Here is a 23,195-nt window from a genome sequence, read left to right as displayed (position 1 = left end):
AATACTTCTATCTTTACTCATTGTGTACACCTTAATTTTCAGCAATGTCCAATACTCTTCTAAAGCTACTCCAATTCTCAAATGAATATTACTACAAAGACAAATATATTTATTCAGTAATACTCATGATAATAAGTATATAACATAGACTGATGATTTAAAACATTTAATTTATTAAAGAAAAGTTGTAACGGGTTCTCTCTCCCGTCTGTCTCTCGGTTGCTATCACTTCTAATTCGGTTCCTCCGAATTTAAATTGCACATCAACATGACGCCTTTCCGCGGAAGGACTTGGAATAGGAACGCGAAATTCGCCCAGCTTTTTACAACCATTGTCGTCTACATAACTAGCATTGTCTTTAAAGGTATAGTATATAGCAACACTAACTGATCCCTGGCTACTCATCACTGTATGATACTCGACAGTTACAATCTCATTTACTGGTACCCTTTTGTTCTTTTGCATAAACGTTTCAAATACATCTCTGCATCGGTCCCCAGTTTCTCCATACACACGTTTACTCGGATCATGCTTCGACTCGTCAAATAATGGACGTATCCGTCTACCATAAGTGCATCTTGTAATACGTGATGTTATAAAATCTGGCTTATGACCAAAAAGAACTGCACCTTTGGCAACCGCTAGTCCCGGATCTTCTCGTGGAATCAAAATACGTACGTCAGGGAATGCTTGCTGAATTGCATCTTGCACAATTAAACATTCTGAAAACCCACCAACAAGAAGAAAAGTTTTTAAATTTGTAGTAGGTATTTTTTTTAAGACTTTACGTATTTCTTGTACAATGTGTGAACATGCAGTATCAAAAAGCGATTTCATTAAATCTCCGTCCATTCTCATCTTATCTCCTACTAACGAGATCTTATCACGATATTCAGAGTCGTCAATTACGTCTTTAAATTCTTTTTCCAAGAAACGCAAACAAAGACCATTCAAGTCTGCAAACGGTTTTATCGTAAAGTTTATCTTCTTTTTGGTTGGTACACTTATTGATCTCTTTAGAATTTCAAACTCTCTCACCAAATCAAGGTAGCTGGCGGAGTTGTCATTTGCCAATGACTCCATGACTCTCTCTCCAACAATATTTTCTAAGAAGTTTAGGAATTCTTTGTCAACAGTTGTCCCACCACAAGCTCCCCCAGAAGCTGAACAAAGTTCTTGTAAATTGTCCTGACATACCTTATGATGAGCAGTTATATCGACGGTTCCTCCTGAAGAGAAAAAAGTCAATTATTGAAGCAAATATAAAAGTAAAAATTTTTATATAAAGATCATATGAATAAATTGAGATTGCTAGTGGGTGTCAACGAAACAGCAACCTAACAACACACTAAAATCGAGGGAGCCTTTTAGAGCTTTCTTTTCACAGGGTTAAGTGCATTACCACAATATGCAATACAGATCTATCACAGATACATTTTCCCTAAATGACTGTTCACAAAAATTCCTGCATTGTTTGGTTAAAGTTTGTCGATTAGCTTCGGAAAAGAAAATACACAAGTTTTCATGTTCTGTAGAGTTTCAATGGGAACCATGCGTGAACGTAGCCACCATGTTTACGAGATCATGCTTATAATAATTACATCTGACATAGACCAGTATTTCATTATTTAGTTCATATAATTACCTTAACACAATTGTATAAATTAATTGGATTCGTACCATACCTATCAAATACTTAGGTACATTAAATATTTGGTATTATCTACTCAGTAAATAATTTAAAATACTGCACATGCCGCTTCACATATTTTCATTTGAAAATATATCTCCTATATCTTACATCAGCACTAGAAAACCTACCGATGGTCCCTTTATCATTTTAAAACATACCTCCTATATCTACCACTAAATATTTGGTATCATCGTCTGCTACAGAGAACCCTTCAGTGCCCCCTGTCATTTTATCAGGTGGAAGATGCTGACAATATATGGATGCAGCCTCTGGTTCCAATGCGATCATTAATCGGTCTCTTCTAATACCCGCCTAGTAGAAATTTTCAGATGTTAATTATTATAAATGAAATAGCGTTTGCGTGAATCTTGATCGCTAAAAAGGACAAGATTTTGTTTTTACAGACAACATAATAATATCATTAAACTTGCATTGCCTATATAAATGTTGTTCATTGATTATCCAATGAGGTCGTTATATTTAAAAACAATATTTAATTTTGTTCTTGAAAAACCGAGAATTTCAAAACATATATAATGACTATAGTATTCATTTTAATTCGAATAGGTATCGCAGTTTGTAAACTTGAAACATTACTGGAGAAAAACATGTCAACAGGCAATCTTTAATGATTATAAAATAAAATAAAGGAATAAACAAGAAGACATCAATATGAGTAATACGACTTTTACACATTTGAACCAAACATTAGTATATAGAGCTACCTTTTCAGCACTTTCTCTCATGAACTCTTTCGCCTTATCAGTCCACATGGCCGGTACTGTTAGGACCCATTTTATCTCGTCTGGCTGTAGATTTAAACCTTGTCTCTCCACATGACCCATCATATGTTCTCTTAAAGCCCCGATAGAGGCTGCAAATACATCTATGGCGGGAAAAGATGCCCCTCTGATATCATCGATTTCCATTTCCCTGGATATATCCTTCATGTAAAAAAACGAAACAGTTGTAGGAAAAGATACCACATTACGTTCATTTCAAATGCGTTCTATACAAAAATATATATACAGTTTCTTTAAATTTAGATTTACTATATCAAATATTTTAACGGATTTTTTTGAAAGTTTGCTTATCACAAAAACAAGTCTATTGTGTTCAGCTTCTTCAAAATTAAAAAAAAAACGAATATTCTTTTTCAATATTGCAATTAAATAGAACATAAGGATTTCTTTTCACATTACAGTTATAGTTGCATGATCAGATGTATAAATATTAAAGTTATATATGTTGGAAGGTAAAAGCCTTAATAATAAAAGTTCACGTAATACTAAAAAAAATATAATCATTTGGTCAATTCAAGCACCTATCCACGAATAAAGCTTTACATGCATTATTAATTTTACTACCTTCTTAATTGTAAATATTACCTCACGTGTGTAAAGAACCATTTTAAATCTTTCAAAATAATAATAATCATCAACCCTTCCTGTCGAGGCAATATCAGCGTACTCATTTTCCGCATCGTAACCAAATGCTACCAATTCTTTAGTCTCCTTTCTCAAAAGAATGCATGTTGGAGCTTTTAGGGACATGACGGTGCTTGTCCCAGAATTCCATGCTGTGTTCGCGTGTATATTCAGTTTATCCCTCTCATATTCGCCTTTCATGGAGTAAGCGTATCCGGAATATGTGGTTCCAAAATCAATGGCCGCCACCATTAAAATGTCACTAGATCTGCCACCTGTTGCCATTATCTAGATCATGTATGATATACTACAATACAGGAAACAAATACATTTACTTCAATTATTTATCACCATTTCTTATTCTTTGTGTATGTTACATACACGTTAGCGGACTACTATAAACATAAATGTAAAATCGTAAACCCCTAGACGAATCTGCTTGAAGAACTACACCATTTTTTATCAACAAGACTTTGAACAGTACTGAGGTACAAAAACACACTCATCACAAAGACCTCAGAATTAGAATGTTCAGTTACCAATACCAACAAATTGTATCACTGTAAAGGGCTGTACACAATTGCATTACCAAGGCGATATAAGTATAAGAGTACTAAATGTATCAGCACATAGTTGTTGTGTGTTGATTTTGTTCCTGAGTGTTTCTCGTTTCTTGAAGAAAAAAATCTTTCTCGTTTCTTGAAGAAAAAATGAGAATTTGGACCGTTGGTTTTCCTGTTTGATTTTTTAACACTAGTCATTTTGGGGCCTTTTATAGCTTTCTGTTCGGTGTGACCAAAGGCTCCGTGTTGAGGGCCGTACTTTACCTACTATATAATGGTTAAAACTTTTACATATAGTGACTTGGATGGAGAGTTGTCAAAATGGCAATCATAACACATCTGCATATATATCAAAGACATCAGTGCTAAAATATGATAACCATGCACTCTTATGACTAAACTATGGAACGCCGTAACTGCCTTATGTGTACTTGTTTCTAGATACGCTTATACTTTTCAATATATGCACATAGTTTTTTCTATATATGCACATACTTTTTCTATATATGCACATACTTTTTCTCTATATGCACATAGTTTACTTTATATGCACATAGTTTTTCTATATATGCACATAGTTTTACTCTATATGCACATAGTTTACTTTATATGCACATAGTTTACTTTATATGCACATACTTTTTCTATATATGCACATAGTTTACTTTATATGCACATAGTTTTTCTATATATGCACATACTTTTTCTATATATGCACATACTTTTTCTCTATACGAACATACTTTTTCTCTATATGCACATACTTTTTCTCTATACGAACATACTTTTTCTCTATACTGTGGATTCATTTTTATTCGTGGTATACCAATTTTCGTGGGTTTCGTGGGTCACAGCGAACCACGAATTTAAGAATTCAACGAAGAATAATCCCGAGAAATGTGTATGGAGTCGGGTGTTTATTTCCGGTTATGTTGTGCAGTTCTAGTATAGTGTTGACAAGCGATAAACATTGTACAGTAACATAACACGTGTTTTTTATTGAAAGAAGATACAAGTATTTTAATTAAATCAAGAATAAATATATCGAATATCAGTGATAATTTACTTTCTAAAATTGATTAACACTGTTCACGGAAAATAACTGTAAATTATTAATTACCGTGTCATAGTTTGGTTTACTAGGGATTTAAAATCAATAGGATTAAGTACGGGGATATTGGCCGTAGGTAATATTGTTTATGACAGGAACATTTATTTTCACACCTTATACTTACATGACTGTTTATTATATCGTGATTAGGGAAATGAGCTTTCAATCATAAAGTTTTGAATGCCTTATAGAATTCCGACAAGAATTTATAAATTGTAAAACAAACAAGTGTGGACACAGATGAGTGTGGATAGTATGTATGGATGTTTGACAGTGTCTTATGACAAAATGAGTTCTATGTTTTTTCTATATGGTGTTATTAACTATGTTGCACGATGACAACCAATCTGAGCATTATGAGTGTTATTTATTAAATTTTTTATGCCCCCACCTACAATAGTAGATAGGCATTATGTTTTCTGGTCTGTGGGTCCGTTCGTTCGTTTGTCCCGCTTTAGGTTAAAGTTTTTGGTCAAGGTAGTTTTTGATGAAGCTGAAGTCCAATCAACTCGAAACTTAGTACACATGTTCATTATGATATGATCTTTCTAATTTTAAAGCCAAATTAGACTTTTGACCCCAATTTCACGGTCCATTGAACATAGAAAATGGAAGTGGGAGTTTCAGGTTAAAGTTTTTGGTCAAAGTAGTTTTTGATGAAGCTGAATTCCAATCAACTTGAAACTTACTACACTTGTTGCATATGATATGATCTTTCTAATTTCAAAACTCATAACTGCTCCAAAAGTAATCTGATAGAATTTCAAGCATTTTAAGCCAATATTATCAACATCTACTAATGAGTCTTAATATGTCTACATATCTAAAAAGTCATAGTATTCAAAAGGTAATGCAAAATTATTCCTTTTCATTTTTTTTGTTATATGGATACACATTTGAGTGATACATGTACCAATACAATATTTGTTGTGGTATGAAAGTGCAGTAATTAGCATTTACTGTAACTATGTTAATTCACACAAATTGAAAAATAAACAAATGAATGGACCAGATGCTCCGCAGAGCCCAGCTTTATACGACTGCAGAGGTCGAAGCCTGAACAGTTGGGGCTAGTATTGACACAACATTCAAGCTGGAAACAGCTCTGAGTTTGAATTGTGATTAAATAGATGACACAGCTTAGGTTTCTGACACAGAATGAATGTGGTCTAATGAACTTAAATATTTGTTTTGCTTTTGTGTTAGGAGCAATTCACTATGCTGCTGAATATTAATCCTTTCAAACAAAAATATCTAAAGAAATTTTCTTTTTAATTTCTGAAATGAGAAACATTTAGAGGAGACAAACTTCAGTTAAGAGATCAGAAACTAAAAAAATGTATAATTTTTCCATTTGTAAAAGGGCATACCCTAGAAAGTGCTTGCAATCACTGATGGTTATTAATGACTGCTTTAATTTATCAGTTGGTAATAAAGTGAATATTGCATTGTATATTGTATAATTGATTTAAGTTGACTGAACAAAGAAAGATAACTCCAATTTTCAAAGAAGATTTCATAAAGCATTGGTATTAGGTAATTCAAGAACCATTCTGGACAAACTCCAATTAAGGGTCTTGAATTTACAAAAATGTTTGTTTTTGGTCCGTAATTATTAGACTGTTTGTCCCATAACCCACACAATATATCCGAACCTTCTACTTATGGTATTAAACATTGTGGTACAATTTCAGAACAATTGAAATACTTATACACAACTTTTTAAACCGACACTAGATTAAAGCTTGTTTTGGGCACCTTTGTACCCCTTATTCCTAAACCTTAGGGACCATAACCCCCAAAATCAATCTCAAGCTTCCTTTTGTGGTTATAAACGTTGTGTTATAATTTTGTTGATTTCTGTTGACTTATAATAAAGTTATTATCCAGAAACCATCTTTCGGACAGGATACCAATTTACGACCCCAAATTTTTTGTGGTTGTATAAAAATGTTGAACATGTGCAATGAAGTATAGTTTTAGAAATCGATTAGGGAGCTACCATTTGATTTTTATGGGGGGGGGGGGGGGGGGCTAGGATGAAAAATGTTGTCCTGCTTTTTTTTTAGTTGTAATCTCGGTCCTGCCTTTTTATTTTTCAGTCTATTCGGTCCTGCCTCTTTTTTTCTTAGCTTATCCTGACTTTTTTACAACAATTGTCATCCTGCCTTTGTTTTTTTTGCCAAGTTACTCATCCTGCCTTTTTTTTTTACTCAAAATCCTGTCCTGCCTTTTTTTTCAAATTTCATCCTAGCTCCCCCCATAAAAATCAAATGGTAGCTCCCTTAGACTGGATAGGCCTTATAATTTTTTTTTTTATAAAATGTATGGTTCAAATCAAAATAGAATGCTTTTATCTCCTGAATACTTACATTGTACATAGAGATGATACTACTTTGACAAATCCTTGTCCATTAGAGTTGTCTGTCAAATCTTAATTTCACAAAGAATGAATTGCATAACAATGAACTGAGCTCAAAGCAAAGTACTTTAATAATACACTTAGACAAAGAGCTAAATCCAGTGATATACTTTGTACTACAGGTCCTTCATGACCATCCATCCACCCAAACCATATCTCAATAACATTCCATACTACATGATTGGATTCAGAAGTCCTGAAAAAGACATGACTTTTTTTATCTTGTTTTAAGTATATATGCACAGGTTAAACCTTTATTGTGGATATAATCATTCAGTATCTAGCAACTATCAATTTGCTTCATGCACATATTGATATAGGTTGATTGCTCCTCTGTTGGAAATTAGAACACACCTCCATCTAATTTTAGTTAACTGACGAAGAAAAATTCAAAACTATATAAAATGTTATCTAAGACTTGTCAGTGTCTATTTCCTTTGCCACTGAATAAGATTCCATATTTACAACCAATGAAAATCAAATATCCCTCTAATAGACTTAGCATTGAAATCGTTTTCTAAAATGGTAGTTATGTGGAACCTAGAACTAAAAAAATTGAAACAATATATCTTAAATATTTCAAATGCATGTACATTTAATAATTCTCCAAAATTCACTTTATTTTTCCTTTTTTGGTTTTCTGTTGGAGACTGTATATTGACCTCTATGTAGCCTTTTCAACTTATAAAAGGGGGGATACATTTCCATAGAATTAAACTTTTCTGAAAGAATTGATTCCATTTATTTTCAATAAACAATAAATATTGAAGTCTATAACAGGCATCTAGGAACAGGCTCAACATTATTTCTAAACATGTATTAATATATACCAAAATGTGGACAAACCTACATTAAATATTCTACTTCAACGACTTTAATTAGTGGAGTAGATCAAATTAAAAAGTCACAATGGTTAAAAACTCCAATGGCAGTCTTTCCTGCTAAAATCTTGATGTGTAGAATGTGATATACCATTTTTGGGTCTATATACTGTCCTTTAAATTTAGGTCATTTTGACACGGCAAAATATGAAAAAAAATGTAAACTATGGTCTGGAAAGCACACAGTTTGTGATATTTTAAGGTATCTTTACTAAGAAAACCTGCAAATCTCAGTGGCAGATCCAGAACTTCAAAAAGGTGTGGGGGCTCTGATGGACCAGAGGGTTGCCCACTCCCATCAAGCTTCAATGATTTCTTACATATATGTCATAAGCTAAATTTCCCCCACCCCCTTGGTCTGTCTATGCATCTGTTTATCGTTCTGCGAAATAGTACTAATACTAATTTTTCCCCTCCCTTACCTGGCCCTAGACAGTTGCTTACCTTTGTAAACATTTTATAATTATAGTCAGGTATATATTGATTGAGAGTAACTTACATAGTAGTTAATGGGACTCTTTTTCACACGGTTCTGTGAAATATAATACGGCAAATATATACCCGTACATACTATCCGCATAACACAGAAATCTGATAGATTTTCACTCCTCTGGGAAAAATCAACCTGTGAAATGAAATACCATGCCTGGAAAAAAATTACCGGGACAAATTATCCTCAGGATAAAATATCACAGAGGACGAAATAAACCGTTACATTACATGAGAAGCCGGTTTGGTTACAAATAATTATGTCACGTGAAGGCGCACTGACGTCACAATTTGCATTAATTTTGCAATACACTACAGTTCACTCATACAGAACCCATTATCATGTAAACATGCAACGTGAATGTGATTGGTTATCAAATAATACAGAATTTATGCACGTACAGTTAATATAGAAGAAATTAGTTCATCAAATGTGAGTTCGTGATCTTGTGGTTAAGACCGATGGCTACAGTGCTGAAAGTCCTGAGTTAGATTCTCACTTGGGGTGCTAAAAATATCAGTACATCAGAAGGGTAATTTTCACCCTCTCACACACATCTTTGTTAATGTTCCGGGATTGTTGAAAACTTGCATATTCATCAATATTTGATTTTGTGGTTTTAACAATCCAGACAGACAAATAGCAATAAGGTGTTTAGGAAAACATAACCTAAAACCTCCTTCATATATGACAAAAATACATGGGAACTCATATTGAATGGTCAAATGTGTTCAATATGAAAATTGAAATTAAGATGGTAAAATCAAATATTAGCCGTTACTGTAAATGGACTTAAAGTATGACTTTTCAGCAAATTTAAAGGGAAATGACACGGAAAGGGCCAAATAGTGTTCAAGGGGAGCAAATGCTATTTAAATTAGTATGCAGGTTTTAAATATAGAGGGAAGTTGAGTCATCTTTTTGGGTGAAGTTAAATACTGACTAGTGTGTGGTTCTCATTGGGTCTAAGCTTGACCAATAGTGACAATTTTTCGCAAGCGTGAAACGTGAAAGTCAAATTATTGTGTCATGAAAACGGGAAATGAGGTCTGTCGTGAAAACGGGAAATGGGGTTCTGCAGGACCCCGGAAATGACAAAAAAATGAAAATTGCTCATGTACATAGTGTAAGCGGGATATGGGAATCTGACAAAACAGTAAGTGGGATCTGGGATCAGAACACCACCACCCCCCCCCCTCCAATGAGACCCCCTTATGTAGATTTACCTTCTAATTCTATATAAAAAAAAACACAACTAAGAACTACGTTTAATTCACTTTGACTACTGATATGCAAACCTAGAAATATTTCATAAAATAGTGATTGAAAGATTCATAACACTTTGAAAGGATAATTCAGACACGTGTTACGCGGGGAGCATGTTTTAAATTTGTTTACAAATAATAATGTCACGTGATCGCGCACTGACCTCAAGTTGCATCGCCCTTACAATTCACTAATACATGACCATTTTCATGCAAACATGCAACGTGAATGTGATTGGTTATCATATAATACAGAAATAATGCATGCACAGTTTAAGAAGAAATTAGTTCAATAAATCGATGCGATTTTCACTTTTGACACGAATAGGTCGGGTTGACATTACTGTCATCGGAGATAATATTGAGATAAATGGGATAAAACGGACCGTCAAAAAGGTCTAGAGGAGCACATCAGTAGAACCTTAACATTAATAAGTAATACTTACCAAAATTTCTCTAATTAAAGAACTATATAACTGAAATTTCACAAAGATAACGGTAAACATTTTGTTGATGGTGATGATGCTATTATCGATCCGTTGAATTCAGGGTCATGGGTCAACGGAATTTTTTGCGTTGCGTTTAAATCATTGAGGCCATCTATTTTTATTGCGGGTTCCACATATATAAATCGGAATTAAAGAAAAAATGGAATGTTGTTAGCACAATCAAAACAGAAATGATGAACATTGCAACATTTTCAGCAAAATATAAATAGGATGGAGGATCTGTGTATTCACATTATTTGTAAAACTCTCCTTATTCATGTGAAGCGTGTGCTTTACATCGAGGCTTGCTATGCTTATCATTGACGCCACAGTACTTCAACCAATCAGACAATGTTTATTTTGGGCATTTGACTTTTTTTAACTCAGATTTTGGAATATTTTAATCGAAATTATAGAAAAATGGAATGTTGTTAGTACATATAAAATAGAAAATGATGAATACTTTTAGCTAAAGATAATTTGGATGGGGGTTCTGTGTATTCACATTATTTGCACAACTCTCCTTACTGATGCCATATTTTGGAATTTCCGTGACCTAAATGGTTCGCGAAAATTAATATTTTTATATATAGTATAGTAACAAATAATTAGTTGTCTCTGTCCATTATTGTAATAGCAGTTATCAATGAACACTTTAACCTAGAATGACCAAGCGAGGATTTTGACAATTCAAAACTTTTTCAATGAATTCCTTCTTTTTTGTTTGTTTTATTATTGATCAAACCAAGGAGGTTATATGATCTCCTAAATCAAAAAGAATTCCACGAATTACGTATCTGATTTTTTTTTGTAATCAGCGATCCACAAACTTACGTATACCACGAAACGTCCTTTTTTCTCCATCCACGAAAATTGATACCCACGAAAATAGATGAATCCACAGTATGCACATACTTTTTCTCTATATGCACATACTTTTTCTCCATATGCACATAGATGACTCATAGTTTTCAAAAGATACTTTTTTGCCAGAAATTTAATATTTCTTTACCGACATCGACTAAACTATTATTCAATTAAAATTAACCCGTACATGTATTATTATGCTAAGCTCAAAGTGTAAATGCTTTATGCATTACAATTTACATCTACTTGTTCATAAAATGCAATCTTTTTGAATGAAATTTCATGTCATTTTTATGCCGCATCTTTGCAAATACAACAGCTTTTGAACACTTTGCAACACTAGTCCATCATTATATATAAAAGAACTGATAGGGGATAAAAAAAAAACATGATATATCATCCCACCACAGAACAGCACAAGGACATGCACAAAACAACAGCCAAAGGTCACTGTAGTGGTCTTCAACAATGGCATCACCTACACTACCAAGTGAGTTCAAGCAGGCTCCTTACAAAAAGTGCAAGCAACTAGACATAAACAACCTGGAAGACACAGCGACAAAATGACCCCATGAAAACAAAACATCAAATAAAAAAAGACAGCCACTGAACACTGGATCCTGGCTTGGGACAGGCACATAAAGTATGTCAAGGTCACAAACTCTTGTAACTGGGGGTACCTTATACGGAATAATTTACTATTTATGTTGATGGGTACGTGGGGTAGCCCTGTGTGAGCATTGCATAAAATACCTCTAGTTTTACTTTTATAACTACTACATGTCAATATGTTCTGTAATCAGAACCTGGTTTGAGACGAGCTATGTAATGCTAGATTGCCTATATTTTGTGGTTGCTGGTGAATAATAGAGAAAAGTTTAGGTACTAAGTTATCTTAACTGTTGATAAAGGTGCAGAATCAATACAAAATCTTCCTAGTACCAAAAACAATAGTATGTCTTTAATCATGCTAAAACAACAACAACAACAATGTTTTACTTTAAATCACATGTAATTTTAATGATTTTGTTAATGTTAATTATTTGCCGAAATGATCTCCAAAGACTTTAAATAGTCATCAATACCAAAGTTCTCGCCTGTTCGATTCAATTCATTATTTAGGATCTCCCTACATTGTTCATTTATAAGATTTAAGGGTTGAAATATTGGCCTTTCTCCATCTCTGGTAGCTTCATTGTTCTGTTCTCCAACTCCTAATTCTGGTAATTCCGTCTCATTCATTTGCATGCCAACTGGGTTCTGAACTTGCCCTGAGCCCCAAAGCTGCAGGGGAGTAGCCTTAACGGTCCTTATTCTGTGACAACCCCATGCTGTAGACCACACATTCAGTCTTCTGTTAATTTCATCCTTGAAATTATAGTGCAGCGCTGCCAAATGTAGATCATTTAAGGGGTCAAGGATATCATGATCCTCCATGTAGTAGAAAAGATTATAAAAATAGCACAAGACGCCTTTAAAAATGTCCCTCCAGAGTCTTTCGATCCGTTGATTATGTGTACTGGGACCTGTGATCATGCCGCTTTCACCTCGTTCCGTCAGCATAAAATCTGCTACAGAAACATTTTCCCGTCCCTTGTCGGATCTTACTTTTAATGGTATGCCATAATTATCAACACCGGTGAGGAAGCTTTCCAAAACAGTTTTAGAAGTGTTATTGTCATTACACGAAAGAAACATAATCATCCTACTAAACCTGTCAATGCCACCAATTATTACAAACCTCCATCGAATTAGTTTATGGTTGGTGTCTATGTGCCACAAATGGTTAGGGGCCATTACGTTATAAGTTCTCCGATGGAGACGACCAGCTTTCCTTGCTCGAACTCCAGACGAATCTATTTCATGAATGCAGTCCCTTAGTCGCCATCGTTGTATTTTTAAACCCTTCGTTCTTAACAGTTGTCGAAGCATTTGCTCGCCACACATTGGGAAATCTTTAATGGTTTCCGAAACTACTCTTTCCAGATCACCATCGTCTATTTCTGAAAAGCCTTGTTTTGACAATCCAAACTGAGCCATTCGGCGATATATTGTGCGCTCTGATACTAATAAAAGTTTTGCAATATCGGATATTTGGAATCCACAATCTAACAAACTGTCTAATGTTAATTTATCAATATCAAATTTTGGTGCTCCAGAGTATCCTCCTATTTTCTGTGGTTTGGATTTTCCATATTTTACACATTCTGCCCGCAATCTCATCATGTCGGTTGCGTTTGGAATACCTAAAAACTGCAAATTTTGTTTTGAAAGCAGACTTATTATATTAGGAGTTATAGCTTCCCGTTCAAAACTTTCGTAAACTTCTTGCAATCCCACTTTCCTTAAAACAGTCAGCATCAGTGGCTCTGCCATTTTATTTACCAATACGGTACCCAGGATTCCTTCAATCAGGAAATAGTAAAGTATATTGAATACAAGTATATCCTTGAAGAACTATCAAGAAAATAAGGGAAAAGTATACACACGGAGAACGATGTGTATACATAGTAAACTATGCGCATATATAGAAAAACTATGTGCATATAGAGAACAAGAGTGCACACACTGAAATGTCTCGCCTTCTTTACTTATCATTGATATTATGTTGATAGTCCTAAGTATAAAGCTTTATTACAACTGTCACATAAACGTTACATTAACCAAGATAACTAAACAAAGACCAATGAACCATGAAAATGAGGTCAAGGTCAGATGAACCATGCCAGGCTGACATATACAGCTAACAATGTTTCCATAAAACAAATATAGTTGACCTAATACTTATAGTTTAAGAAAAATAGACTAAAACACAAAAACTTAACACTGAGCAATGAACCGTGAAAATGAGGTCAAGGTCAAATAAAACCTGCGCGACTAATATATAAATCATAAAATATTTCCATACACTAAATATAGTTGACCTATGGCGTATAGTATCAGATAAAAAGACCAAAACTGAAAAACTTAACTTTGACCACTGAACCATGAAAATGAGGTCAAGGTCAGATGATATCTGTCCGCTAGACATGTTCACCTTACAATCATTCCATACAACAAATATAGTAGACCTATTGCATAAAGTATGAGAAAAACAGACCAAAACACAACCAGATGCTCCGCAGGGCGTAGCTTTATACGACCGCAGAGGTTGAACCCTGAACGGTTGGGGCAAGTATGGACACAACATTCAAGCTGGATTCAGCTCTAAATTTGGATTGTGATTAAATAGTTGACACAGCATAGGTTTCTGACACAGAATGAATGTGTTCTAATGAACTTAAAATTTTTGTTTTCTCTTAGAGCAATTCACTATGCTGTTGAATATTAATCCTCTCAAAACAAGAATGTGTCCTCAGTACACGAATGCCCCACTCGCACTATCATTTTCCATGTTCAGTGGACCGTAAAATTGGGGTAAAAACTCTAATTTGGCATTAAAATTAGAAAGATCATATCATAGGGGACATGTGTACTAAGTTTGAAGTCGATTGGACTTAAACTTCATCAAAAACTACCTTGACCAAAAACTTTAACCTGAAGCGGGACAGACGGACGGACGAACGGACGGACGAACGAACGAACGGACAGACGGACGGACGGACGGACGCACAGACCAGAAAACATAATGCCCCTCTACTATCGTAGGTGGGGCATAAAAATGTTTGAAGAAATTTTCTTTTTTATTTATGAAATTTCAAATGAGAAAAATTGAACCCAATTTTTTTAATCACATCCCCCTTTCCCTTATTCCAAAACTAATCTCAATTAAAATTTCTAATGGAGTTTGCAACAATAACTACTCATTTAAATACATCATAAAATATTAAGATGTAAAAAAACTGCTTGTTATCACTGAATGTTATTTATTATAATTTATCAGTTGGTAGTAAAAAGTGAATATACATTGTATATTGTATATAACAAAGATTTAAGTTGATTCTGGACAAAGAAAGATAACTCCAATTAAAAAAAAATCTTGCTATTGCACAATATTTTGCAATTAGATTTCTTGCTTACTATTCTGGACAAAGAAAGATAACTCTAATTAAAAAAAAAATTGCTATTTCACAATATTGTGCAATTAGATATTTCTTGCCATTGCGCAATACTGTGCAATTGAAAAGACTTGCTATTGCACAACACTTAATATAATAATTTTAGATCCTGATTTGGACCAACTTGAAAACTGGGCCCATAATAAAAAATCTAAGTACATTTTTGGATTCAGCATATCAAAGAACCCCAAGATTTCAATTTTTGTTGAAATCAGACTAAGTTTAATTTTGGACCCTTTGGACTTTAGTGTAGACCAATTTGAAAACAGGACCAAAAATGAAGAATCTACATACACAGTTAGATTTGGTATATCAAAGAACCCCATTTATTCAATTTTTGATGAAATCAAACAAAGTTTAATTTTGGACCCCGATTTGGACCAACTTGAAAACTGGGCCAATAATCAAGAATCTAAGTACATTTTTAGATTCAGCATATCAAAGAACCTAACTGATTCATTTTTTGTCAAAATCAAACTAAGTTTAATTTTGGACCCTTTGGACCTTAATGTAGACCAATTTGAAAACGGGACCAAAAGTTAAGAATCTACATACACAGTCATGACAGTTAGATTCGACATATCAAAAAACCCCAATTATTCAATTTTGATGAAATCAAACAAAGTTTAATTTTGGACCCTTTGGGCCCCTTATTCTGTTGGGACCAAAACTCCCAAAATCAATACCAACCTTCCTTTTATGGTCATAAACCTTGCGTTTAAATTTCATAGATTTCTATTTACTTATACTAACGTTATGGTGCGAAAACCAAGAAAAATGCTTATTTGGGTCCCTTTTTGGCCCCTAATTCCTAAACTGTTGGGACCTAAACTCCCAAAATCAATACCAACCTTCCTTTTGTAGTCATTAACATTGTGTTTAAATTTCATTGATTTCTATTTACTTAAACTAAAGTTATTGTGCGAAAACCAAGAATAATGCTTATTTGGGCCCTTTTTTGGCCCCTAATTCCTAAACTGTTGAAACCTAAACTCCCAAAATCAATCCCAACCGTTCTTTTGTGGTCATAAACCTTGTGTCAAAATTTCATAGATTTCTATTAACTTAAACTAAAGTTATAGTGCGAAAACCAAGAAAATGCTTATTTGGGCCCTTTTTGGCCCCTAATTCCTAAAATGTTGGGACCAAAACTCCCAAAATCAATACCAACCTTCCTTTTGTGGTCATAAACCTTGTGTTAAAATTTCATAGATTTCCATTCACTTTTACTAAAGTTAGAGTGCGAAAACTAAAAGTATTCGGACGCCGGACGACGACGACGACGCAGACGCCAACGTGATAGCAATATACGACGAAAAATTTTTCAAATTTTGCGGTCGTATAAAAACTTAACTATAACCACTGAACCATGAAAATGAGGTCAAGGTCAGATGACACCTGCCAGTTGGTCATGTACACCTTACAGTCCTTCCATACACCGAATATACTAGCCCTATTGCTTATAGTATCTGAGATATGGACTTGACCACCAAAACTTAACCTTGTTCACTGAGCCATGAAATGAGGTCGAGGTCAAGTGAAAACTGTCTGACGGGCAAGAGGACCTTGCAAGGTACGCACATACCAAATATAGTTATCCTATTACTTATAATAAGAGAGAACTCAACATTACAAAAAATCTGAACTTTTTTTTCAAGTGGTCACTGAACCATGAAAATGAGGTCAAGGACATTGGACATGTGACTGACGGAAACTTCGTAACATGAGGCATCTATATACAAAGTATGAAGCATCCAGGTCTTCCACCTTCTAAAATATAAAGCTTTTAAGAAGTGAGCTAACACCGCCGCCGCCGCCGCCACCGCCGCCGCCGGATCACTATCCCTATGTCGAGCTTTCTGCAACAAAAGTTGCAGGCTCGACAAAAACTATGTGCATATAAAGTAAACTATGTGCATATAGAGAACAAGTATGTGCGTATAGAGAAAAAGTATGTGCATATATAGTAAAACTATGTGCATATATAGAAAAAGTATGTGCATATATAGAAAAACTATGTGCATATAAAGTAACCTATGTGCATATAAAGTAAACTATGTGCATATAGAGAAAAAGTATGTGCATATATAGAAAAACTATGTGCATATATTGAAAAGTATAAGCGTATCTAAAAACAAGTACACATAAGGCAGCTACGGCGTTCCATACTAAACACTTTAACAACTTAGTACTAACCAACACTTTTACCACTTAGTACTAACCAACACTTTTACCACTAAAAATGGGGGTCTTTGAAGTCTGTTCCTGGAAAGTAGGCGGAAGGACAGATTTTCGTCGATTTTATGGGATTTTATAAATCAAGAGTTTGATATTACAATACAGGACACCTTAAACCCTACTTAGTCCCCAATTATTTGTTCGCTCATAGACGTTTTGGGTATCAATCCCCTCTTTTATTATATTTTTTCATGTAACAGATATATTCATTCCATTTCTTAGTTTGCTTACACATACATAAGAAAATGTTTCTCAGAGTAGATACGCTTTTACAGAGATTGTGTTTTCTATCGTGATCTACTTGACAGAGGGTTGTTACTTTTAAGGAAGATATATAAAACCCAGAGTTCCGAGTGGCAAATTAAAGTTAAAGTCATTCCTTCGAAAGATATACCGGTACCAATCACGATTTGGTTGACTGTCATGGAATATATCTATGTCACAGATAACCACGTATACATGTATGTTGCAATTGTCGTAAGCATAATCTCGTCCTCTTTTTCTCTGTTGTATCGATCATCACTGACTTTGCACCTGTCATGAGCAACACAACCATATCTCATGTGGAGCAGGATCAGCTTACACTTCCGGAGCCCCTGAAATCATTGGATTGGATTTACTCAGTCTGGTGTTTTGTGGACTGTTCTTTTAAAAATCTTTTCGTTGCTTTTTTGGGTGTTTTTTTGTGTGGTTTTTTTTTGCAATGGTTTTGTCGGTTTCTGTTCAAATTATGAGTTTTGTATGTCCCGTTGTCATCTACCGACTTTCTTTTCAAGATCATTCTTTATTTATGTTTTTAACCGATGCTAATGTTGTTGATTCAGATTCATAAAAAGGTGTTCCTTGTGTATTTAAAATTTATCTGAAAAAACTAATATGCATTATTTCATATCAGTTGAGAATAAGCTTCTCGTATTGGATAAAAAGGGGTCACATGACATTAATTATTCCTCAGTAATAAATTCCAGCGGTCATTAACAGAACAAAACGGACCAGAAAACCGGTCATTAACGAATTTTTACATGATAGTGACCGGTGGGGCGTGGCTTCCGTCTGTTAATGACCGTTGGGGCGTGGTTTCTCTGTTAATGACCGGTGGGGCGTGGTTTCTCTGTTTGAAGAGATGTCCCTTTAATAAAACATTTTCCTGTTTAAGTTGTTGAATTGTTAACCATATGTTTTGGTAAATTCTAAAATTATAGAGAACTTGATGTATTCATATACTGAACAATTGCACTAAAATGAATGGCATTATTTCTACGACTGGTTTTCCCTCTTTGTCATAGAAATCGTACAACTACTCAAGTTTGCTTTGGACATTTTGAATTTATGAAAATTTTCAAAAACATGGTTTCTCAATGAAATAAACATAATAGTTCTTGAATAACTGGTCATTATCGTGATATATGGACTGCCCGTAGGACAGTGGTATTGACTGTGACAGCGACAATGACCTCGCCTTCGGCTCAGTCATTATCACTATCTTAGTCAATACCACTGTCCTATGGGCATTCCATATATCACGATAATATAGAGAATAATACATGGCAAAATCCGTATCATATGTCGTATCATCCCGAGACATCAATATCAGCCCAAGGGCCTTTAGGCCCGAGGGATGATATTGGTCGAGGGTGATACGGCATGTGATACGGATTTTGCCATGTATTATACGCTTTATCATATATTTCAACAGAAGAGTATTATATTATATGAACTGTTTTCTGATCCCGATAGATTAGCACTAGGTTACCTTCAGTTCTGCTTTTGTCTTGGTTCAAAGCCTTAAAATAACTGCTTATACAAAGCACCTGGGTTACCTTACCATTTGCCTGCTGCTGTTTTAAAAATATTTTGTTTATTATTGTATTTATTTGAGTGTTTTGTATTTTTTATAGTTACATTTAGTGTGCCAAAAAATATGCAAACTTGATGTTCGTGACGTCACATACAATATGAAAACTTGACGTTCGTGACGTTACATACCAAACAATGACGTCATTAAAAAAAATGACCTATTTTGAGGAAATTTTTTCTTAAGCAAAAAAAAAACAAAAAACTTTATCATGTTTATGTAAAAAAAAAAAAAAGGTATGCGATACGGGTTTTACCATGCGATACGGGGTATGCGATACGGGTTTAGCTATGCGATACAGGGTATGCGATACAGGGTAGGTGATACAGACTGGAAAAACAACCTTTATTGGATATACAAAATAGCTGTATTTTGTACTAAATATATGATAAATCAGATTATTACATGGCATTTTTCATATCGCATGTATTATCAGCCCTAGGTTCAATATCAGCCCAAGAGCCGCATGGCTCGAGGGCTGATATTGACCGAGGGCTGATAATACATGCGATATGAAAAATGACATGTTATGATCTTTTTATCATATACTTCAACAGTAGAGAAAAATAACAGATTCACATATTGATCCTTCTACGTGGTTCCCGAAAAGAAGTTGAAAGAGTAAAAAGTTCACGGACGTCGGACCCAAAATTTGATACATTCAATATGAAATCTTTCCATCATATGCCTCAACAGAGAAAAAGCCACATTTTAATGTAGACGAATCGACAAAAAAAATAATTCAACAATATACATAATGAACATTGTTTGGAAAAGTCAACTTTTTTAAAGTAACTTTCTTAATTATGTTTCAGAAAAACTTAAAAAATACATTTATTTAATTTTTTTTTTTTAATTAAATTTAATTATTTTACACAATATACTTTCTAGTATTCAAATAATTGTTTTGTACACTACTTTGTAATGTTTTTCACTGAAAACGTAGCATTGAGATGTATTTTCCGGAATTTGCCGAGTATCACCGGAATGCCATGTGATAACGTTACGGAAAGGCATGTGATAACAATCGAAGCATGTGATAAACTTTTCATATCAGCCCGCTAAGCACCTATTCGAAAAATATGGAAAATACTTTAATTTAATGCTATTATCATACGGTAAAAATCATATGTTATTTAGTCTAGGTATATGATAATGACCAGTTATTCAAGGACTATTTATATAAATATTTTATTTTGTTTATCATATATATGCATGTTTATGTATATCTTTTATGGACCATAAATAAATGCACACTGAATAGTCTCCGTGTATTGATTTACAAAGGACTAGAAATTTTACTTTCAGTTTATCCTGATGTAGTAGTAACAACTATTCAATATTTTGGTTCTGCTTCTGCCTGGAATAACTTGTGAAAGCATTGCCTTATTTGTGATGAAGAAATACATGTATATATATGTTGCTTGATGTCTTAATGAACATTTAAATGAAAAAAAAATGAGATTTTATTAGTTCTAAATCATACTGTAAATTTACATGTACTATGAACTTATAAATGTCAATAATTGGAACAATAAATACGAGCTATTCTCTTCTATTCTAAAGATCAATTTACAGAAAATTAGGTTTTACTTTCACTTTCGGTTTCTGAAAGAAATAAGCATGTTATGTATGGTTAACTTATGTATTCTTTTATACATTTTATGACTGAAAAGGGTTGTTCATTTCAGTATGTTATTTGTTGAAAAAAGATAATGTAATGTATCTGTAATTAAATATTCAGCACACATGAAACAGCGAGGGACTGTCACACATTGAATTATTTGTTATTACAGGCATTACAGTACGACCACTACTATACTTTAAATGCTAAAACTGTAGTTGTTTAAATCCTTGTCGTTAGATCTAGGCAATTGGTAGAGAGCAATTGTTCACATCTTTGTCCTTTTGGTCTTCAATCTTGACAAGATTATTCATCCAAACCTTATCAGACTCATCGAAGTTTAGGTTCACAATCATTACTTCTCCTTAATTTAGATTAAATTAAGACATCAAAACACATCCTGAACATTTTAAGACGACTATTCGGTTGAAAATCAAATCTATCATAAACAATTCTCATGAATTCTCATGATATAATTACTGTATTTACTTAGCATGTATAATCGGGGTTTCACTGTACATTTAAAAGAAAATGGAGTTGCGAGACGTCCTGCAACTGTGACAGTCAGTTGTTATCGGAAATTGAAAATAAATATGATATCTAGGTAAATTCTGAATGTGAAAGTTATTAATATTAAAGTATTACGTTAGATGAAAAAGCATAAACTATGGCCATTACCTGAAAAGATATTCCTTTCCCCTGGTCATTTACACAAAATCTCTATCACAACTGTAATCATGTCAACTACGTTTTCGTCTGTTTTGTTGTTCTATTTATAGTATTTAAATCTTGGTAATTTCCATCCGGGGTTTTTAAAGTTCTAAATTTAGTGTTTAGATAGGTATTAAGCAAACTTTTTATTGCCTGCAACAAGGTCATAAATTAATTATAAGAGTCATGTCGATCCTGAAGCAGCGTCCGTCTGTCCGTCTTTCAACAACAACTGGTGCCCATAGAAAATTCAAATACCTATACAACCGTTACGTTCAACGTACCTGTTGATAAATGTTCAGTATAATTTGCGGAAACGCAGACATAAGTTGTAAAGGAGAAAAATTATCTCATAACAGCCCCTCATAACACCTTCAGTAAGCGTATCTAGCATATTAAAACCTTTCTTAATTTATTAGAGAAAAATGTTTTATATGAGTTGCAGCATTTGCAACTCTGCAAACATGCAGATTTTAAAAGCCTGCGATCAAAATCAGAATAATCGTGCCAGAAAGACATATATATATGCACCTTACAATTATTATTAAATATATCAAATATAGTTGAACTATTGTGTATATATATGGTAGTTGAAACCAGATCAAAGCACAAGAACTTAACAATAAATCATGAAAATGATGTCAAGGTCAGATTAAACCTGCCAGACAGACATGTGCACCTTACAATTATTACATACACCAAATACACGAAAAGACAAAAACTTAACATTGACCAATGAACCACGAAAATGAGGTCAAGGTCAGATGATACCTGCCAGACTGACATGTACCCATTACAATCTTTGATATCTTCCATTCACCAAATGCAGTTGGCCTGTTGCTTATAATATTTGAGAAACGGACCTTAACACGTAATTATTACCATGATCACTAATCCATGAAATGAGGTCGAGGTCAGATAAACTCTGTCTGACGGACATGAACACGTTACAAGGAGCCCGCATACTATATATAGTATCCTATTACTCATATTCAGTGAAAATTTCACATAACCAAAACACTTTTTAGCTCACCTGGCCCGAAGGGCCAAGTGAGCTTTTCTCATCACTTTGCGTCCGTCGTCGACGTCGTCCGGCGTCGTCTGTTGACTTTTACAAAAATCTTCTTCTCTGAAACTACTGGGCCAAATTAAACCAAACTTGGCCACAATCATCATTGGGGTATTTAGTTTAAAAAATGTGTCCGGTGACCCGGCCAACCAACCAAGATGGCCGCCATGGCTAAAAATAGAAAATAGGGGTAAAATGTAGATATTAGATTATATCTCTGAAACCGAAGCATTTAGAGCAAATCTGACAGGGGTAAAATTGTTAATCAGGTCAAGATCTACCTGCCCTGATAAATTGGACAACCCTTTCAGTGTTGGGTTGCTGCCCCTGAATTGTTAATTTTAAGGAAATTTTGCCGATTTTGGTTATTATCTTGAATATTATAATAGATAGAGATAAACTGTAAACAGCAATAATGTTCAGCAAAGTAAG

General features: G+C 34.0%; 1 protein-coding gene across 1 annotated transcript; it reads right to left on the bottom strand.

The window, feature by feature from the left end:
• Positions 1–92: 92 nt before the first annotated feature.
• On the bottom strand, positions 93–21,798 carry LOC143080371 (heat shock 70 kDa protein 12A-like). Its single transcript, XM_076256190.1, has 5 exons — positions 21,662–21,798; positions 3,083–3,428; positions 2,420–2,638; positions 1,853–2,006; positions 93–1,230 (listed from the first exon to the last, which is right to left on the bottom strand). Exons 2-5 carry the CDS (start codon positions 3,404–3,406, stop codon positions 167–169), a joined length of 1,761 nt encoding a protein of 586 aa, XP_076112305.1. The 5' UTR covers positions 3,407–3,428; positions 21,662–21,798; the 3' UTR covers positions 93–166.
• Between the last annotated feature and the right edge of the window lie 1,397 nt (positions 21,799–23,195).

Source organism: Mytilus galloprovincialis, chromosome 6 (assembly GCF_965363235.1).
Source record: "Mytilus galloprovincialis chromosome 6, xbMytGall1.hap1.1, whole genome shotgun sequence".
Taxonomy (NCBI): domain Eukaryota; kingdom Metazoa; phylum Mollusca; class Bivalvia; order Mytilida; family Mytilidae; genus Mytilus; species Mytilus galloprovincialis.
The sequence above is the reverse complement of the archived record's forward strand: the minus strand, read 5'-3'. Positions and strand labels throughout refer to the sequence as shown.